At 45.0% G+C, this 20,976-nt stretch overlaps 1 protein-coding gene across 1 annotated transcript in view; it reads left to right on the top strand.

The window, feature by feature from the left end:
* Nucleotides 1-20,268, top strand: part of EFHB (EF-hand domain family member B) — a 32,823-nt gene extending 12,555 nt beyond the window's left edge. Inside the window, exons 2-13 of the mRNA XM_066628639.1 lie at nt 3,132-3,194; nt 6,890-7,033; nt 8,490-8,670; nt 9,946-10,056; nt 11,099-11,228; nt 12,124-12,207; nt 14,788-14,855; nt 15,813-15,967; nt 16,867-17,074; nt 18,263-18,475; nt 18,794-18,975; nt 19,998-20,268. Coding sequence (XP_066484736.1) covers nt 3,132-3,194; nt 6,890-7,033; nt 8,490-8,670; nt 9,946-10,056; nt 11,099-11,228; nt 12,124-12,207; nt 14,788-14,855; nt 15,813-15,967; nt 16,867-17,074; nt 18,263-18,475; nt 18,794-18,975; nt 19,998-20,162 — 1,704 coding nt within the window. The 3' untranslated portion in view covers nt 20,163-20,268. The remainder of the gene's footprint in view (nt 1-3,131; nt 3,195-6,889; nt 7,034-8,489; nt 8,671-9,945; nt 10,057-11,098; nt 11,229-12,123; nt 12,208-14,787; nt 14,856-15,812; nt 15,968-16,866; nt 17,075-18,262; nt 18,476-18,793; nt 18,976-19,997) is intronic.
* The last annotated feature ends 708 nt before the right edge of the window (nt 20,269-20,976 follow it).

Here is a 20,976-nt window from a genome sequence, read left to right as displayed (position 1 = left end):
TGTGGGCCAGCGCACCTCCCTGCGCAGCCCAGCTGACTCCCGAGGAGGCAGAAAGGTGCTTTATCGCATGTTTGCGACCCTCCTGGACTGGCGCAAGGGACTTGTGCCAACCTAGGGCGCAGTTAGGATTGCGCCCTTAGTTCAGTATGAGGATAGCTTGAAAACACCAGGCAAGTCCACTCTTTTACTATCCTGTTCGTGAATATAACAAAGTGGTAACTCCGAAATCTATTTCCAGTGCTAGATCAGCTTTGAAACATGAGAAACTATAATACGTAGAAGGAACATTTGCAGGGTGGACCAGATGTTATAACCGCAAAAGAGGACAAGGCATCCCAAAATGCAGGACATCCAAGTCAAATGTAGGACATGACAAAATGAAAGCTAAAAACACTTGTATAAGGATTTAATGTGGTTAATTTAATCACTAGATTACTTATTATTAAATTTAAAAGTGTATATTACATAGAATTTATTAATTGCAAGAAGGCTAGGCATTGCCTGCTCACAGGGAAAAGGAGGATATTTAAGTTCTTTTCCAGAACATGAGGCTAAAAAAGAGGACATGTCCTGGAAAAAGATGTCTGGCCACCCCGAGCATGTGCAGAGTGCACAAAAGAAGGCATCTAGTCACCTTGAGCATGTGAAGAGTGAACAAAAGAGGATGCCTGGTCCTCTTGAGCATGTGCAGAGTGCATAAAAGAATGTCTGGTCACCTTGAGCATGTGCAGAGTGCACAAAAAGGAGGACGTCTGGTCCCTGAGCATGTGCAGTGTGCACAAAAGAGGACGTCTGGTCACCTGTCCCTGAGCATGTGCAGAGTGCACCCCACAGCATCTTGACAAGATGGCATGGCTCAAAGCAGACTTGAGACCAGTCTGCACCTCTCTTTTCAGTCCCTGGGCGATTTCACAACCATAATGGTCATTGTGATGACTACCTGCTACTGCTGTTCCGGTTGATAGAAAAACCAACGCGTTCTGGGCTGCGCTTCCCAAGGCCTGCCTGCAGGGGGAGACCTTGGGCGCCCACCTGGAGCCCGTTGCTAGGCTACCCGCATAAACAGCCAGGTGCTCTTGCTGCCGGGACTGTGACGCCCTCTGTTCCCCTGGCCGGCGAGCTCCCTCCTGCCAGGATGGTGGGAGGGACTCCCGTCAAGGGGCTGCGCGGCGTGGAAAGGAACGTGTATGATGGCAAGTTCACTGACCGGTTTCCCCAGTTGCCCACAGTGAGTTTTCTCTGCGCCCTTCACTCCCCCCCCTTGCTTGCATCCCCCCTCCAGCACTGCAGAAGTGGGTCGTACCCACCACTTACTTACCCCTTCCATAGGAAGAGACTTGCAGGATCAGGCCCAGGGCACTGATCCAGTCCAACTTGCTGCATCTCACAGTAGCCCCCAGATGGCCCCAGGAAGCACACAAGACAACAAGAGACCTGCATCCTGGTGCCCTCCCTTGCGTCTGGCATCCTGATGTAGCCCATTTCTAAAATCAGGAGGTTGCACAGCCCATCATGGCTTGTAACCCATGATGGACTTTTCCTCCAGAAATGTGTCCCCTTTTAAAGGCATCTAGGCAAGATGCCATCCTGTGGCAAGGAGTTCCACAGACTAGTGCTGGGTAAAGAAATATTTTCCCATTCTCCTGACACTCAATTTTGGTGATGTCCCCTGATTCTGGAGAGGGAAATAACATCCCTCTATCCACTCTCCCCTGCTGTTATGGGGGGGGGGGGGTAGAATCAAGAGACTTGGGAGGGGAAAGAGAAATTATTTTCCCTTACCCCTCCATAAGCCCCACAACCACTAGTGCTTTTCATAAGAACCCTGCTGGATCTGGTCAAAGCCCCATCTAATCCGGCTTCCTGTATCTCACAGTGGCCCACCAGATGCCTCACAGCCCAACTCTATCCACACTTTTTTGAGAGTAAGCCGCGTTGACTCTCATGGGACTTACTTTTGAGCAGACACGCATAGGATTGGGCTGCCAGGGAGCACACAAGACAAGAGACCTGCATCCTGGTGCCAGTCCCTTGCACCTGGTGTTCCAAAGTAGCCTACTTCTAAAACCAGGAGGTTTCAGATACCCATCATGGCTTGTAACCTGTGATAATGGGCTTTAACTCCAGAAATCTGTCCAATTCCCTTTTAAAGGCATCCAGGCCAGATGCCATCACCACATCCTGCGGCAAGGAGTTCCACAGGCTAATTGCACTAATTCCACTTCTCCAGCAACTCCCCTTCTCTGATTACCAAAAACAAACACCCTGCACTGCGAGGTGCTTAGACACAAGGGCTCCTCCCATTTCTAGGGAGAGTCCATAGTGGTAAAGCAGATATTTTGCATCATAGAGGGCCTAGCCCAGTCTTTTGCTTTTCCAGCTGAAAGCATTTTGGAAGAAAACTCATCCTGAGACTTTGGAGAACTGCTGTGAGGCAGAGTAAATAAGGGAGATGAACCAGCAGCCTGACTCTTGCCGGAGTCAGATTCCTGTATTCTATAGTCTCAAGCTTAACTGGAAGTCATGACATCAGATCTTAAAGGAAGGTCCATACCACATGTGTGAGACTGTGGTTGTAATTCTATCCACATTTACCTGGGAGTAAGCTCCATTGGCTGTAATGGTACTTCCTTCTGGGTAGATATGCATAGGTTTGGGCTCTGGGTATAAGCAAAGACCAATACATTCTGCACATGCTTAGATGTACGATGCTTGTACTTATGTTACCTTGTATGTGGCAAAAATGGACAACATGCAGATTGTGGAATCATTCTGGGGCTCAGCTCAAAAGGCACTCAGCATTTATGGAGTTGGAGTGGGAAAATGGTTCAAGGAAACAAGTAACAAGTAGATCTGACCATCCACAAGAAGGGGAGTGATGAATATGCTGATTAAGGGTACAGTCCTATATGCACTTCCCTGGAGATAGGTCCTATAGAACTCAGTGGAACTTAGTTCTGAGTAAACATGCATAGATTGGGCTGTAAGTTAAAGATTCCTCATAAGAAAGTTTGCCACCCATCTGAAATAAACGAGCAAGTGCAAACTAACAATGCAGTATGTATTTATGAAATGAGCCTCATCTTTCTGATGGTTTTTTGCCCTCCATGCTGTTTGCTTGTGTTTTGCAGGCTGGAAAGCTGATCCCAATTGGAGAAACAGCTGCCACATGTCTCACTGAAATCTTACCCCGGGTAAGTACCATATTTCCTGTGTCAGTTTGTCAAGCCTTGCTTCTTCTTGTATACCAATATTTGTAAATACAGTACTACCACTTTTTGCCACAGAAACTAATTATTTCAATGGATCACAGCACATTCTCTCGCCTTGCTTTATGGGCTTCCTATCCTCCTTTAACAACATGCAGATCTTCTGAATATTGATAGGTGTTTTAGTGCCATATATGTGAGTATGAAAACAACATCAGGTGGAATTCCTGGTAATGGCTGTAGTGGATCCAGGAGGGGGGTAATTTCCTACCATATCTGTAGCCTCTCTCTCTCTCTGCTATGACTAGTTTGGTATATAGTATTTATCTTTGGGGAAACCCATAGTACCTTGAATGTTTTAAACTGGTGCTGTGTGAATCTCACACAGTTACTATGTGAACCACAGCTGTTATGCAAGTTTTATGAAAACATTGATAAAGATACTAGCCTGAAAACTGAAGAAAGAAAAATGTTTACAGCCGACATGAGATGCATCTAGCTTCTAATAACTATGGTCCTAATAACTAAGGTCCTAATAACTATGGTCTACCAGTGGAGATCCCCATCTCCCACAGCAAGCAATACTCCTCCAGTAGCAAAACTATGTTTTCAATATGGGAACAGAGTATCATATGTCATTGGCATTAGATCGGGGATATTGTACCTAGGAAAAAGGTTCATTTTATGGCCTCTGGAAATGCTCTGACAGCTATTGCCTGATGTTATGTTGAACAGGAGTAGAAACAGAAAGAGGCATTCCAGGGCTGGCCCATCTATGAGAACTACTGAGGCATTTGCCTCAGGCAGACATTTGACAGGGGGTGTCTTTTCTGTCACTTCTCCTCCTGGTGCTTTTCTTTGGAAAAAGGAAAAAAAAAAGGCAATTCTGATCCTAGCTGCTGTGCCGACTGGGGATAGGCGCACAAAATGCCGCCCCCCATGCTGCCCCACCCCACATTGGGCATGTCTGGAGGCCTTCTGAGGGCTGGGGAGGCTGCCCGCGGCCTTCCTGGTCCCTGAAGTTCTTCTGAGGCCTCAGGAGGGCCTTCTGAGGCTTCCAGAAAGCCTAAAAGATCAATTCTGATTTTCATCAAAAAGTGATGCTTTTAGAGGCTCTGGAGGCCTCAGAAGGCCTTCTGGGGGCCAGGGAGGCCACAGGCAGCCTCCCTGACCCTCAAAAGGCCTTGGAAAGGGCTGGAAAGGCCTGTTAAAAATAATGGGTGGGTGGGTGGGGGAGAGGGTTGTGGTGCCACCCTGAGTGGTGCTCTGGGGCATTTGCCCCCCTGACCCTTTGCAGGTACGCCAGTGGACGAGGGAAACAGAATGGAAGAGGTAGTTTGGAGAAGAAGAGAGGGCAAGCTAGAGCATCTCCAAAGCACGACCACTCTCCACTTCTCTTTCCACTCTGTTTCTCTCTCTCGTGTGAGGAGTTGTGGCAGAGAAAACTGCTGGTGTGCTGTTGGGGGGCAGCATTTGGTGTTCTGCCCCAGGCACCAGACATCTTGGGCAGTCCTGGGGCAGTCCTTATGAAACTTGCCAAATTTGCAACCTCCTCACCCTGAACAAAATCCAGTCTACTACAAAAAGTTGCTGCGGGGGATGACTCAGCATATGTCCTTAGTATGTCACAGTTTGTGCTCCACTTTAGGAGCTCTTTTCCTGTCATAAAAATCTCATACTTCATTCAAGAGACAAATGGTTTTCCAAGACTGGACTGAAGAGAAATCTTATATTGTCCCTCTTCTTAGCCATTGCGGCATCTGTTATTTGAGCCTGGTGTAGTCTCTCTTCCTTGCCCCTTCTGTATCTTTCTGGTTCTGTATTTAAGGGAATTGGAGACACAAGATGCAGGGCATTTCCAGAAAACTCTAATTATAACTTTGTCAGGAAGCTGAATAGTAAGGTAATGGCACCAGAGTCCAGACCAAAGGCTGTAATTCAAGAAAGGCGCCACAGCCCCTACATGCAAATCATATTTCTCTAGCCTTTCATTTGTAGGAAATCATTCTTCACATATTACGAAGTTCCTTTTCACTAACATGAATCTCCTCTGAACCTGCCAAAGTCTCCAAAAGCCTCAGTGTTTCAAATCCTTATTGTTAGAATCATGAGGGACAGGCAGCCTCAGGAAACATAAATGTGAGCTTTTATTATTTATCTTTGGGTTGAAAAGCTATCACACATTGCCCATTACCTTTTCAAGCTTATTTACGGATCTGCCAGTACGATAAAAACAATTGGTGACAAAGGAGAGAAGAGTCTTTCTGAAGGCAGTCCTGCACCTTTGGAACACCTTGGGCACAATCCTAACCAGATCCACTCAGAAGTAAGTCCTATTTTGTTCGATGGGGCTTACTCTCAGGAAAATGTGGTTAGGATTGCAACCCTTGTCTTACAACACAATTCTGTACATATTTACAGTCCCACTGCATTCAGTGGGGCTTATTCCTAGAAAATCTATATAGGGCTGCAATCCTATACACACTTTCCTGAAAGTAAGCCCCATTGAACACAGTAAGAACATAAGAATAGCCCCACTGGATCAGACCATAGGCCCCTCTAGTCCAGCTTCCTGTATCTCACAGTGGCCCACCAAATGCCCCAGGGAGCACACCAGATAACAAGAGACCTGCATCCTGGTGCCCTCCCTTGCATTGGCAGTCTGACATAGCCCATGGATATGCATAGGATTGTGTTCATAGATGGCTGGCTCTCCTCTTTCTTCATTTTCAAGCTATTTGGGATGACTGTTTCATTCTACAAGGCTTACAATTTGATGCTATGAGTAGCCCTGTCAAATTTGTTTGTTCATATCACAGCTGTGTTTTTTTTTAATGTTTTGTAAGTTTTGCATTCTTTTATTGCTCTTTTTAAAGTACTTAAGCCACCTTAATATCTGTATGACTAAGGGTGCAATCCAGAGGCGCTCTTGGGCTGACGCAAGTCCCTTGTACTGGCCCAGGAGGGTCATAAATGTGCCATAAGGCACATTTGTGCCTCCTTGAGAGGAAGCCAGGCCGGCGCTCCAAGAAGCACCGGCCTGCGGAGGCTGACACAAGCCTCTGCACCTGCCTCCTCTTTGACTCTTGTGTCGGCCTGGCTGAGCCAATGCAAGGACAAAAGTTAGGCGGGGAGGAGGTGGGATGGAGGCATTCCTGGGCAGAGGGAGGTGGGTGGCCCGAGGGGTGGGGAGCGGGCGGGGAGCAGGAGGCAGGTCTGGGATCCAGCAGTTATGCCAGATCCCAACCCCCGTTCCAGGGAGAACAGAGTGGCTCCAAGTCGCTCTGCTCTCCTTGGACTTGCGCAACCTCAAGAGGTGGCGCAAGTCCAAGGAGACCCATAGGGGCCAGCGGCCCTTGCCCAGGGGTAAGGAGAAAAGTTTCCCCTTGCCTCTGGCTGAGCCGCTTATGGCCACAATGCTGCACTGGATACAGCGCAAGCCTCTTGGCTTGCCTGTTCCAGCGCAGGGTAGGATTGCACCCTAAGTGCTGAGATGAAAATAAAACACATAAATAAACACTTTTCATGGAACGGGACAGCCGAGCTTATTGCCTACTGCTCCACTGACTTGAGCGGTTTGTGAAAATAAAGGGATCTTTTACCATGAAGATCCCTGCATAAACATTTTCTTACATTAAATGAACATGTCTTCTTAAAACCCATTTCTTATTGTTTTACAGCCAATTACTCCACCTGTTGTGAAAAAGTTTCGAAACACCAGCAGTCCTCCTGCTGGTGGGGAAAGAATATTTTATGGCCGAGCAAACGATCCTGATTTTGCATCGTATTTGACACATGGCATAAAAAGTGTTCCCTCCATAAAAGTAAGAAATTTAAATCTTTCTTCTTCCTTAGCATAAAGTTCCCATTTGTTTGGATGGACATGAAATCTAGTCCTCATCAGCTCTGAGTAGCAGGCTGTCAATGGAATATGTCTTCCATGTAAAAGTGCATGTTTGTATGAGTGTGTGACTCAGTTGAATGGCTCATAGCCCAATCCTAACCTGTATAGGAACAGGGCAGGCTGACCAGCCCGTGCTGTATCAAGTGCAGGGTTGGAGGTGGCTGCAGCTCAGCTCAGGACAAGGGGATATTTTTCTCCTCACCCCGAGCACTGCTCCAGCCACAGCAATGGGGCTACTTGGATTTGTGTCAGCTAAATTGCTGGTAGAGATCTGAGCAACAGACCAGGCTGCTCGGGAAGGGGGTTAGGATCCAGCCTAAGTGCTGGAGGCCAGTCTCACCCCCTCCAGGCCCGGCCCATCAACTGCTGGCTTGAAACATTCCGCCGCAGCTTACTCCGGCACAGGGAGACCGTCCTTGCACCAGCCTCCCTGACTTGAAAGGAGGGACGGACACACCTTATGGTGACACTCCTGGGCTGGCATAAGGAGCAATCTTATGCTCAGCGCAATCTTAGGATTGCGCTCTCAGGTGTCTGCTTATAGGTACCTTCCTTTTGCATGGAAGCAACAGCAGAAGAGGGGTATGTCTTTGTCTTCTGCTCATGGGGTAGTCAGAACTTTACAGGCCTTTGGTCTGATGCAGCAGGGCTCTTCTTATCTACATGTGAGCTATCCATACCAGCAGCTTTGTGTGTGGTCTTTGGTTGCTGGACTTGTCCGGATGACCAGTGATTTTTTTTTTTAGTTGCCTTGGCAAGTACAAGGGGGATAAGAGAAGGAGCCAGAATAAGCTCAGCTGTGTATTCCTTTTCTCCACATCCACTCCCTCATTGACAGGCTCCCCAACTTCTGCACATGGATTGTCCTCAACCCATGCTGGTGGAGAGATTATATCTTCTGTCTCTAGATACTTACCATGCGGTCAGTTCAGGCCTATATTTTTCCAGTCTGTTTTCCTTTACAAAAATACAAGTGAGGTGGTGAGTTATTTTTGTACAAAATCCAGACATCGTTATAAAGTTAATAATGAAATTGCTGTCACTGGGAAAATTGCAGCTATAGTTAGTGTCTCAGTGAAATGTCGATTATTCCATCTCTCAACAGTTGGGTTCTGTTTATTAATTTTTACTGATCTCAGATATGTCCCCTGAAAAACTCTTTTTTTATTCCAGAAATAGCAGTTAATATTGGTGAGAGTGCGTACATTCCGGAATGTTAGAAAACAGAAAAAGTGATATTAAATTTAAGCTGTACTTTAGATTTATTAGACTAGGAAGTGCTAGTACTCCACAGAGTTAATAAAAAGCTCATAGCATAGAAAGATGATTCAAAATTCGAGGACTGTTATATTTTATACTGTGTGCACTTTCTTCAGGCAGCCTTACTGGCAAATCCACCTCCCATAACGCGCTTTCAACAAAAAGTTAAAGACAAGAAAGAAACCATTTATTTGAGCCATCGTGAAGCACCCCTTGGGAAGTCCCATGATCAGACAACAAGGCTACCACCAGGATTGGATGTGACAAAGACTGCTTTTGGAGTAACAACCATCAGAGGTAGCCTAATTAGTATTTATATTAGTATTCAGTACACACAGAATCATAGTAATTTATTGTGGAATTAGTTGACAGAAAAAAACAAAACTCCTGTTCAAAATGCTCTTGTACCAGAACCAATATTCTGATAAGAACACTCATTATGAGAGAGAGAGAAACTAATTAACACGCATGTACCAATTTATACAACTTAAAATTAAGTGGCATTTGCCACAGCCACTGTCTTCAAGATCTACAACTTCACTAATCAATAAATCTAGCAGAAGCATTAATAGAGTTTGGCACAATTAAAAACCGGCCACTGTTACCCACACAGCCCTTGGGTAAGCCCTTGGTTTCTCCCTTGGATTTTCCCTTGGCAGCCCTTGGTTTTTCTTGTTTGAAGGATCAAGGAAGACCCTCCCCTGACTCTTTTTCTTCCTTTTCTGTAACAGTGTCTTTTTTTTACCTTGCCAGTGAAGACAAGAGCAGTTGATATGGCAGAGAACAGGGAAGGGAACAAACTGGGACAGTGACTTTTTTGTTCTCTCTATTAAGACCAACCTAGATATGCTAGGCTAGTGAGTGAACTGGTGCAATGTAGCAGCTAAGAGACTGAACTGCAAATCAAGATTTCCCGGTTCTAAACTTGCCTCTGCATTGAATGCATTAGGTGGCCTTAGGCAAGCCTCTCACAACTTGATTCTAACCCATGCTGGATCAAGCAAGCCAGCTGGCCTATCCTGTATCCAGCACGGGGATGGACCTGACTGCGGCACAAGTTGGAGTAAGGGGAATGAACTCCCCTTACCCCATGTCGCACTGCAGCCATTCCTATGGGGCTACTCGGATTTGTGCCAGCGAAATCACTGACGCAAATCAGAGTGGCCTGGGTTGGGCTGACCTGGTAAGGGACGGGGTTTGGGATCCAGTCTAAGTGCTGGAGTCTGGCTCCACCCCCCCCCCCGGACCAATCCACCCATCAGCCCACCTGCCCTCCTTCCGCTTCAAAATTTTTTCAAAACGTACTGTTTGACACTCCAGTGATGTGACATTCTGGCATTGAAACCTAATGGCAACTGGCACTGGCCTCAGCACTGGCCCAGCATCCTCTCCACAGGTGCATGGCCAGAGCTGTGATGGCCAGAGCTGGCAATGGCCAAGGAGTGCTGGCACTGAAGAAGACAGGCCCTGAGTAGTTTAAAGATGTTTTGCTTTTGCTTTGTATTGGTAAAGAATTTTAAAAGACATTCAGCCAGATTGTTTATTTTATTATTTCTGTTGGTTGACTTCCAGAGGCCCCTGGTGGAGAGACTATAAATCCACCCAAGACATTTGATGAAGTTGATAAGGAAGCTCGGCTAGGTCATGAGTTGTATGTTAAATCCCACAATGATTATTATGTTGGTGAGTAAGATGAACTTGTAAATATTAAGTAAAAGTTCCAAATGCAAGGTTGTATCTGAAGAAAGCTAGTGATGATAATATACCCGCTGGCCCTCTCAAATGCACTGAGGGGAGCATGGCTATGTATGACTCTCCTCCCACTGGATTTGCCATGCTGCTGCTGTCTAATCACACAGGCAGTCATGGGATGGCACTGTGGACAGGGTGGGGGCGAAATGTGCACGCCCGTGTTTCACCATTTCATGATTAAGATCACGTATCATCTCCTATCTTACATGGGACTACCCTCAAAGACAGTTCAAAAGCTGCAGTTAGTACAGAATGCGGTGGTCTGGGTGATTACAGGGGCTAGATGATTTGACTCTGCTGGACCATTGCTTCTGCAGCTACACTGGTTGCCCATTCATTACTGCCCTCAATTCTAGGTACTGGTATTGATCTCTAAGGCTCTGCACGGTTTGGGTCGAGGTTATCTGAGGGGCCGCCTTCTTCCATACATTCCAGCCCACCTATGATCTATCTGAGGGGGCTCTCCTTCCCATTTTGTTCCTGTCTCAAGTTAGAAGGACGGCGGTATGGGAGCAAGTCTTCTCTGCAGTTGCGCCACAATTATGGAATGCTCTTCCAGGGGAATTAAGAACGATGCCCTCTCTCATGGCTTTTTGGTGAGGGCTAAAAACATATCTGTTTCATCTGGCATTTGGTTGATGGGCATGTGTTTGCCTCTGCGCCTCTTTAAGAGTGCAGTGGCTTGACTGCTTCCTTCTGGACTACCCCCTTTTAATGGCTCTATGGTTTTCTTTTCTTTTTTTGAAGGGGAGGGATTCTTTATCTTTTTTGTTCTATTGTAATTGATTTTAGTTATTTACTGCTGTTAGGCATTGAACATTTGATTATGGAGCTTTATAGGCCGCCGTGGACTTTTGCTTTGGCAAGGGAAAGGCGCAATATAATTTTTTCCAATAAAAATAAAATAATTTTTTGCTTATTCTCTGTGTAGAGATCTTTGCATACAGTCCATGACGACCCTTACCTTCCACAGGAGAGCCAGTGAACAGAAACTATGATCCATCTATGTTCCACAGACTGAAACTTTATGGAAAAGAAACACCACACTATAACGATGGACGGAATGTAGCTAGAACTTTACACTGGCTCCATGATCTGCAAATGTAAGATGTGATGGATATTGTTCAAGAGGCTTGACTTTTCAACAAAGTTGCTCCTTTCTGATGACACGCGGCCTGAATCTGTAGTGGTTTGAATATACTGTTGTTCATAATTTTTGTGGTAGCAATAGCCTAAGATGAAAGTGGCTTATCAGTAGAGGTGTTTGAAAATGGTGGTTTTTATTTTATTTTGTTTTTGCAGATTTTGTGATTTGAAAAAAAATGAAAAAGGCAGAAAGTATTTTGTGTTTGTATTCTAAGTTCTCATTCCAAGTTCTCTTTTTTATTAAGCTGTTTCTGCCCAATGTTGCATATATGCAACAGGGATCAAATGTGTACACCTTTGGGCTGAGCAGAAACGGGTTAATTTTAAATGCTTTAAAAGTATAAAAGGTAGGTGATATAGTTTCAGAAGATACAGCCATTGTATTATTTCTAACTGGAAAAGTGATCTATTTTAATTTCTGGAAAATATCTTAAACCACAACATGTGGTGCTTTGTATTTTTATGTGTTTTTAACAAAAGCAAACACCTCTGCTTATGAGATACACATGTCCCCGTGTTGAACGGGATAGCAACAGCATATGTATAGTATCTTCATCACACATAATTTAGGAATAGTTCATGATGGCAGTGAATGTGACATCACGGTATTAAGTCACTATAGGAGGACAGTTGAGTGTTCCCGCTTGTATATTCAGCTTTTGTCTTTTTATAGGAAACCAGAAGTACTGTTTGAGACCACGATGGAAGCCTCAGAAGGCTTCCCGTGCAGTCTGCACCACCACGTGGGTGCAATGCTTGGAGCTTTTGCCCCCCTCCAGGTCAGCCACTGCCTCAGATGACTTTATGCTGTGATTGACAAACTATATTTTGTGATTATTTTCAATTCTGCAGGAAGAGAGCAGCAAAGCTAGTGCCCAAAATAAGTGATGATTTCAAGGAAAAATTTCAGCCTCAGCTTGGAAAAGTCCTTGATCCGTAAGTCAATTAAGATGGTGTCTCCATGACAAAACTGTCCATGTCATTAAGCAGTTGAAATCAGCTGGCTATGTGCAGTGGGTTTTCTCCCCCCACCTTCTTTGTTCTGGGTTTCTGTGGCAGGGGGCTGTAAGTGACTTGACAAATTCTGATTGTTAGCATCTGTCTCCATGTTGCTTCACTCCTCCATGATTACTGTGGCTCCCATTCTGAGATATTCCCTCTGGTTAAAAGACACTGAGGTGATAGGAAGAGGAAGAACTCGGTAAAGCGTTGCTACATGGTAACCAATGCCAGGGGTTTCAGATGATTGCTGCAGTTACTATGTGATTAACACAGCATAGAACCTCTCCCTGGGAATATGTTGCATCCCCGCACCTGAGCCTGGTAGTCCAAGTGAGCAGGGATAGTGATCTTGCCAAGTAGGAGAGGAGTTAACTGCAAAGTGACAGAATTCCCCATATGATGGTGCCTAAATATTCTTGATACTTCCAGCTATGTCATGAGATGATTTAAAAATTCTCAACTTTCTACAAACACAATCACAGTCTTGTAGCTTTGGAATCCGCCTGTAGTTTGGAAATAAAAAAGGATTACAAAAAGGGCCTTGCACTTTAAATTGCAGGCAAGTTGGCGCCTGTGCAAGTAAGACAGAGACCCAAAGGATACATTACATGACTACATGGTTGTTGCTTCCTGCACCTGCCCGGTAATGTTTTGCTAAAGAAGGCACATGATGTCACCGCATTCAGTGTTTCCACTTGATTGCCTTGTGGGGAAGGGGGAAGCAGGGAAAGAGTGTGGTAGCATATCATCACACACCTTTTAATTAAATGTTACCAGGGAGATGCAGTAAGCCACCTGTTCATGATAGTGTGTGCTTTGGGTTTGAGTTGAGAGGCTACGTCAAATGCAGTGTATACTGATTAATCTAGGGCTGAATTAGAGAACATACTATCTGTCTGCTACTTCCAGGACATTTCCCTCTCCTACAAATAAAATGTTAACAATATAATTAAAAGTTTAAATGCCAATTATCTTTATTCAGGTGTTTGTAGAAATCAAATTCAGTCAATTTCCTTTTTAAAAAACCCCATGATCTTAGAACCTTTGTAAGACGTATTGTTATTCTAGCCCAGGGTTGTCCAAACTTTTTGGCAGGAGGGCCACATCATCTCTCTGACACTGTGTCAAGGGCTGGGGGAAAAAATTAATTTACATTTTAAATTTGAATAAATTTACATAAATGAATATATTAAAGATGGAACTTATATGAATGAATGAATGTCTTGCAATAGCTCAAGGTCTATGAAAGGCCTTGCACAAAGCATGGCCGACCTTTCCTTTGCTGCTGCATCACGCATGTGAAACAGCAAGCAGTGGAGGGAGCACTCGTCCCATAGCTCACGCAAGAGGTTGAACAGTCACCCTCATGCTGAGAGCAGTTGCGTTGGGCCAGTATGGGCTCCAGCAAGTCTCCAGAAGGCCAGAGGCTCATTGGAGACTGGGGGCTCCCCGCGGGCCACATTGGGAGTCCCTGAAGGCCACAAATGGCCCCTGGGCCAGGGTTTAGGCACCCCTATTCTAGCCAATAAGTTGTTCTCAAACTGGTGGGTTGCGACCCACCAGCTTGAGAATGAGTGCCTCTGGCACTTTAAGGGGTGGCGTAGGGGCATCACTGCCAGGCTTGCAGGGGCTTTTTTAAAGCTTACCCCTGCCCACAACAGCCTCCTAGGGCTGCGGGGAGCCCCACGGAGCCTTCTGCAAGGCTCCCCACACCTCAGAATAATTAAAACGTGCAATCACAACCCACTTCTGGGTTGTGATTGCAAAACCAGAAGTGGGTTGCGATCACATTTTTTATTATTTTGAGGTGTGGGGAGCCTTGCAGAAAGCTCCATGGGGCTCCCTGCACTCCCAGGATGCTGCTGCGGGCAGGGGTAAGTTTTAAAAAAGCAATCCTGGCAGCGACACGATCCTGCGAATCATGTCACTGCCTTCCCTCTGCCCCTGTCAAGACTTACCTGCAGTCTCGAACTCCTTGTGAGTTTGAGAACTGCTGAAATAAGACATTCTTTCTGAATCCCCATTCCCCTCTTTTCTAAGTCCGATTTTGCTTTGCTACCATGTGTGTTTAGCACATGAAAAAAGCAACCACCCCTTCTTTTTTTGACAGATACATGAAAAAGACTCAACGTGCACCTTTCTGTCTGTTAAATAAGAAAATAACTTGTTGGGGTTTTCATTTTATTCTCTCTCAAGAAATATCAGCATCAAGATCAAAGCCATTCATTGCCTGCTGTGCAAATATTTTTGACAGTTATTACGATGTGCTAAAAAGAACGGGGTTGTAAAAGAAAAGGATGATCGGTGGCGGCGGCGGCTTTGATTCATGTGGCAAAGCCCCCGTGAAGACATTCCAGGTGAACTCTTACCAAATGCCTTCATCAGTTGTCTTTAATCTTTACGGGTAGTACAAGAGGTGAAGTGACAGACAGATACATTTTTCACGTCTCAAATGAAGATTACACGTAGGTGAAAAAAATCAAACATTTGTCTAGCAGATTCTTTTCGTTGCAGCATAGCAGACACGCTCAATGTTCCTCCCAACCATACATTTGGAGGGATGCTTCACCCCGATGAATATGGCAAGTATATGAGCCTTTATTCCATATTTTCTATCAGTGCTGCTGTCAAACTCCATTTGCTGGAGCACTCGCGTAGTGATTTAAAGTGGAGACTTAGCTGCAAGTGTACCACCTCTGTCCCATCTTCTGGCCCATTTGTTTCATTTTACTTTAGTATTTGGAAACTCTGCACTCCCTCAGTGTTGGGGTGTACATCTAGCACAGGTGTGTCAAACCTAAGGCCCATGGCTGGATGTGGCCCCCAGAAGCTCTTTAACCCCCTGCCCCCATTATAATTAGGCTGTTCCAGAACAGCCCTTTCAGCAGTGCCACTTCTGTCAAGGCTCTGAGATGGAGAGGGCTTGGAAGGCAAGGAATGAATGGTATGGGAGAAGGGGCAGACCAAGAGGGGTAAGAGAAGGAGACTCTGCCAAAGTGCTAAGAGAGCCAGTTGTCATGTGAGCTGCCCTTTCAGCAGTGCCGATTCTGCCAAGGTGTCGCTTTGCTGAGCTGCAAAGTCTCACTGTAGCAGAGGCAGTGGTGCTGAAAGGACAGCCTGCATTATAATTGGGCTCTTCCAATTATATTTGGGAGAGCCCAATATGTTTATAATACATTTTCTCTTCTTTCATTTGCAGCTAATGAGTTTCTATGTGAGAACAAAGTGCCTATTTCTGGCCATCATCTACTTAATGATGTCACTTCCTGCTTTATGATGTCAGTTGTGGCCCTCAGCAGGTGCCATGAATGCTATTTGGCCTACAGTATGAAACAAGCTTGACATCCCTGATGTAGCACACTTAAATTTTAAAAGGTGCAAACACAAAATGATTGTCCCTGAGCAGTGAGATTATTTTGACTCTGTGGCATACAGATGGCATTTGGTGTAGCTGGGATTACAAAGAGCCTCACTGAGGTACCGCAGAAATGCCTCAATGTAGTCAAGGATAGCTTTGATTGATTTTCTTTTATGTATAGGTGTTGGAGACCTTCTTCATTATAGGCTTCCTAGTGAATACTTACGAGGTAAAGACCGAGAACGGGCTGTCTTTACTGCAATTCGGCAGGAGCTGAAGAAAGCAAATTACCACAACTTTGACACGTTATTAAAAGCATTTAGGCATTATGATAAGGTTAGTGTTGTGTCCAAATGTTAAGATTGAAATGACAGATGTAGAAAAAAAAGGGTACTTTAATAAATGGGTCTAGCAAATTGTTTCACTTAAGTGTAACTTTATTTATAGTTATTCCTCCATTATTGATGCCTGACAGCCCAAACCTGAGCTGCCCGGCCAGCAGGGCTGCTGCGGCACCAAAAATGGCTGTGGTGGTATCCTGTGCGCACTGGGCAGCCGCTGGCAGCTTCTTGGGGGGAAGGGATGTCCCCTTCCCTCGGGTCAGGGAAGTAGCCCCACAATGGGCCTACAATGGGGCTACTCAATTCTGCAGCAGCTCTTTGGCTCAGCTCCCCCAGTCCTACCCTCTCCCTCCCCCCATCATGCCTTTCCCCTGCCTGTCCTGGAACACCTCCTCCTTGCCTTCCGCCTGCTCCGGAATGCCTCCTCTCACTCCATCTTACCTCTGTGCTACCAGGCGCTTCGCAAGGAACACCTGGTAATGGATAGCCGGCCTACAGGCTGGGTCAGCTCTGGTGCTTGGCCGGCGCTACCCCCCACAAACGTGCTTTACGGCACATTTGCAACAGTGCGCACCAGTGGTAGGCCAGCGCATGAAGCGCAGAATCGGGCCCTGAGTTTCCAGCAAAATCTTTCCTCTATTATCTGTTTGATTACGGTACTGCTGCCAAGTCAAGGCACAGTATTGTCTTCAGGAAAATGCTTTCTTTCAAATGTCCCTATCATTTTAGTTGAAGTGTGTATAATTCTTACAAATTAATATTATGTTTTAATAAACTTGGTACTATCTTCATCAGTGATGTGATTGGCAACTTTTTTTTTGAAAAAATATTGGATGCAGGATTCATAGTTTGATTATCTCCATTTTTATTATGCATGTTGCATTAATAATCTAGGATGGAGATCGGAAAATAAGCAGGGATGACTTGAAGAAGGCCTGCTTTCAGCTGAACCTGAACTTGGATGAAGAGCTCCTTAATGCTTTTTTTGACTACTGCGATTTGGACAAAGCAGGTTTTATAAACTACTTGGAGTTTGTGAACTTCCTTAACTGGAAAGATAAAACATCTCTTGAGGAGTATGAAGAAAAAATTCTTACAAAAGGTACATTGTGAAGATTTAGGTGTCATTTAATTTACAGAGCTGATTCCAAATATGGGTTTAATTCATTGAATACTGTCTAGAATAGAGTAGGGATTTGGAATCGGCTGTAAAGCTGGCCATTTCCCCCTTTTTATACACTTTCAGATGTTTCACCCAGAGCCCAATCCTATCCTTTTGTCCTTCACAGCATGTAGCCACGCCAGAATGGGCTGCACTGTATGCTATGGAGGGGGCATAGACAGATTGGGAGGCTTGGGAAATGTAAGGGAAAATGTAAGGGAGGCCCTCTGTAAGCTTCCTGATTGCCAATGGATGTCCTTGCACCTGTGCAAGGTCTTCAGCAGGCACAAGTCTGAGGAGACAAAGGGGGCATGTTGGCTGCTCCCAGTGAAGTTTGCATCCAGCTCAAGCACTGCATACTATCCCCTGGTGAGATTTGGGTGCCACCATCCTCAGTCTCACAAGATTTGGACACTGTCATCTTGGATCTCACAAGATGGTCCTGTAATTGTTTCTTTTTCATGCCTTCTGGTAGATTACCGCTCAAAATGTGCCAGCTACTAGCTTGAATAAAGGCACAATCCTATTCTTGGCTGGCCCATAGTGTGCTATGCAGGCTGTGCTGCGTGCTGTGGGGCAGTTGGGGAACATGATGTGATGGAGAAGTAAGTAAAATAATTTTTTACTTACCTATTGTAAGTAAAATAGTTACCATTTAGTTATTTGATTTTTCTCTGTAAACCGCTTTGTGAACAATTAGTTGAAAAGCGGTATATAAATACTGTTATTTTTATTTTATTGTGCTGTGCCATGGTTCCCAATGGCTCTACCTCAATCTGTGTCAGCTCTTTGGCTTGCATAAGTCCAAGTTGATTGCCACCCCAGTCCTCCTTATCCCTGCCCATGGCCCACTCCTGCTGCCAAATTACCTGCACCAGTGGCCACTGCATGGGCAGTCTTCAGCCATTTGCACTGGCGTTCTGGTTTTGCACATCCTCACTGTGGCTGCTGCACCAGTGGCATAGCCCTTCTTCTGATAGTATGCAAGTTCCATCAGTGGAAAGCCCAGATAGGGTTGGACCAGAAGACTACTAATTTCTGTTAAGTGGTGATATACTTACTGCCGGTGTGGCCTTTTTTATCTGAAGTTTGGCTAGTCTCACTTTTGGTATCACTCATTCTGCATAGGAAAACGGGAGGGTCGCTTTGACCTCCTTCCACCAGTAGGAGAAGAAAGCACAGACAGTGCTATGCTGAAACCTGAAGACATAGTACTGAAGGAACCAGGAAGTTCTGACAAGACGCCCAGAACACTTTCAAGATCAACTGATCGTGTATTTTCCGACTATCGCACAACTTCTTCTCAGTATAACGCAGTTGTAGGAGGCATTCCCTCATCATGTATGTACAAGCATATTCACTTTTGATTACTCAGTTAAGTCAGCCAAGGTATTTTCAAATCCTCATAGATGTCACTTGCAAACATTCTAGCTATCAACTATAATGTCTCGAAGGGTACTCTAGAAAGTTATCTATGCTCTTGATTGGACATTATGGTCGCAACTGGGAATGTGGGAGGAGTCCTTGGAAAAAGTAGCCCTATTTTCTACCGTCGTGACCTTTACTTTGATCCAAGGATATGGTGTGCCTGGTTCTGCATGAACTGCTACATTCAGTCTAATCCTTATTTTTCCTTTTTTACTTTGTGCTTTCCCACAGATTACCCACTCTTTGGTATTCCAACCATTCGTGCAGATATTCCTGCCCCTCGACGTCGCCGCATCAGTGACAATACTAATTATGGTGACCAAGCCTCTGTTTATGCATTGTTATATCCCAATATCTATAGTAACAAGGGAGTGTATGAGAAAGACTTCTTCAAGACAAGGTCAAAAGAAGAGGTATGTGAAGTTTGAAACTTCACTCTTATAACATAGATGTGGAACGGAATGCAGTATGGACATTTGGCCAGACATTTAACAGTTGGGAGACTGTTGTGTTAATAAATCTCTTCGGTCATATGCACTGACATTGGAGTTGACTGCACTCCCGAAATCCTTTTTTCTTTTTCAGAAAGTAGCTGTGAGGGTTCCCTGATTTGGGTTGGGGCATGGCACGGGGAGTGGGGCAACCTTTTGTCCTTGTGTTGCTACCTCAACTTAAATCCCTTGCACATGTCCTACCAGTCTGAGGTCTATGGATTCTACCACTCCTTCCATCTACTCCTTCCTGGTCTGGGCTGTAGCATCCCGGTTGCTCTGGCCGTGCACTGCACTGGATGTCCTTGCACTGCCTCCATTGTTGACCTCTTTTGGGGCCAAAGGAATGGTGTTGGTGTGTTGAATGAAGTAATTGGAGACAGGGCACCCTAGGTTTGCAAGTGTCTCCGGGACCCCCCCTCCCAAAGAAAAACAACTAGTAATTGCGAAAAGGAGAATATATGGACACGATGTGACAAAAAACTTCAGAATGAAGGGTAATTTGGATTGGTACCATGGCACAGGGGAAAAGGGTTAGGACACTTCCTTTTGGCCCATCCCCCAATCCCAATTACCTTTAAAGAGTTTATCTTCTTCGCTATTTCACTTTATTTGTTCATTTTATTATGTTCTAAATTAAACTTGAAATTTAAGGTGTACCTAGGCTCCTGCTTCATTTCAGGTATGGGGAGTATGAATTAGTTAGGCCCTAGTGCAATCCTGAGTGATGTGAGTCATGTTTGGCTAAATTTCACCTTTGCGGCCCCATTAGTCAGTTCTCTAAAACTCAAGTAATCCACAATAAAGAAAAACAATTACAAGATTTTCATATGTGGATACTCTCTATCATGGCTTTTTATTAATCATCATGTGTTATTAATCATCATCAACCAGATGAATAATAATAATAATAAATAATAATAATATTGTATATTACTTTACAGATTGCACGCATTCTGCGCAACATTGGTGTGCAACTCTCTGATGAAAGCTTTGACGAAGTGTGGAAGCAGGCCTGCCAGAAAGACCATAGAGGAGAGGCTTGTGTTGAGTCCGTCCGAAATGTACTGGATGAAATGCAGGCATCACACATAAAAAGCAGAAGCTGATTTATGTGTATGGGTAATTTTCCCATTATGGCTTAGTATGCAAAAATACAGTGCATTTAAATATGTTTATTTACTGAAATGAATAAAGCAGTCTTTTCAGTTTTGATTCAGAAACTTATTTTTAACGTTTAACAACCATCCCCATCTCCCTCCTTGCATGTGTGGATATATCGCTTTAAGGGAGGAAGGTTAATCCTGTTTTTACTTCATAAAGGTAATCAGCCCCCAGAGGTGTGTGGGTATAGATGCAACACTTGGAAAGAACAACAAAAGGCTGATCAAGTTCAGCCAGGGGTAGAACAAAGTAAAAAATGTGAGGATGAGAAACAGTGGCAAGCTAGAGTAGAGGAGTGGAATAAAAATGTAGCCCAAGTAGGAAATACCAGGTTCCTGGGGACCCTTGGTCAAGTGGGAGCTTCCTATGTGGAAGGGATTGCATGGGAATCCATGGAGGTGACTGCCAGTTTTTTAACCTACAATGCAACGCTCTAACCAGTGGCATTGATTGCAACAGCAATGTTGTAAAGAAAGGGACTGGCCACCAGTATCACTCCAAGGAGCACATGGACCTGCCACTACTGCTAAGCCTCCACAAGGGTTGGGGCGAAGACAGTGATGCGATCCCCAGGCCAGGAACACTGAAAATAACATTGAAAAGAAGAATTCGCAAAGCACTTCCTGTTTGCTATCACAACTAGGAAGTGCTTTGCTAACTCTTCAACGTGCTAAGACTCGGGGAGCCCTGTGAAGGGCTGCATGGGGCTCTCCGCAACTCCTGCAACCTGCAGCAGTCTGTGGTAAGTAAAAGCACGCC

Source organism: Tiliqua scincoides, chromosome 5, assembly GCF_035046505.1.
Source record: "Tiliqua scincoides isolate rTilSci1 chromosome 5, rTilSci1.hap2, whole genome shotgun sequence".
NCBI classification, from domain to species: domain Eukaryota; kingdom Metazoa; phylum Chordata; class Lepidosauria; order Squamata; family Scincidae; genus Tiliqua; species Tiliqua scincoides.
This window is presented reverse-complemented; position numbering and strand designations above follow the sequence as displayed.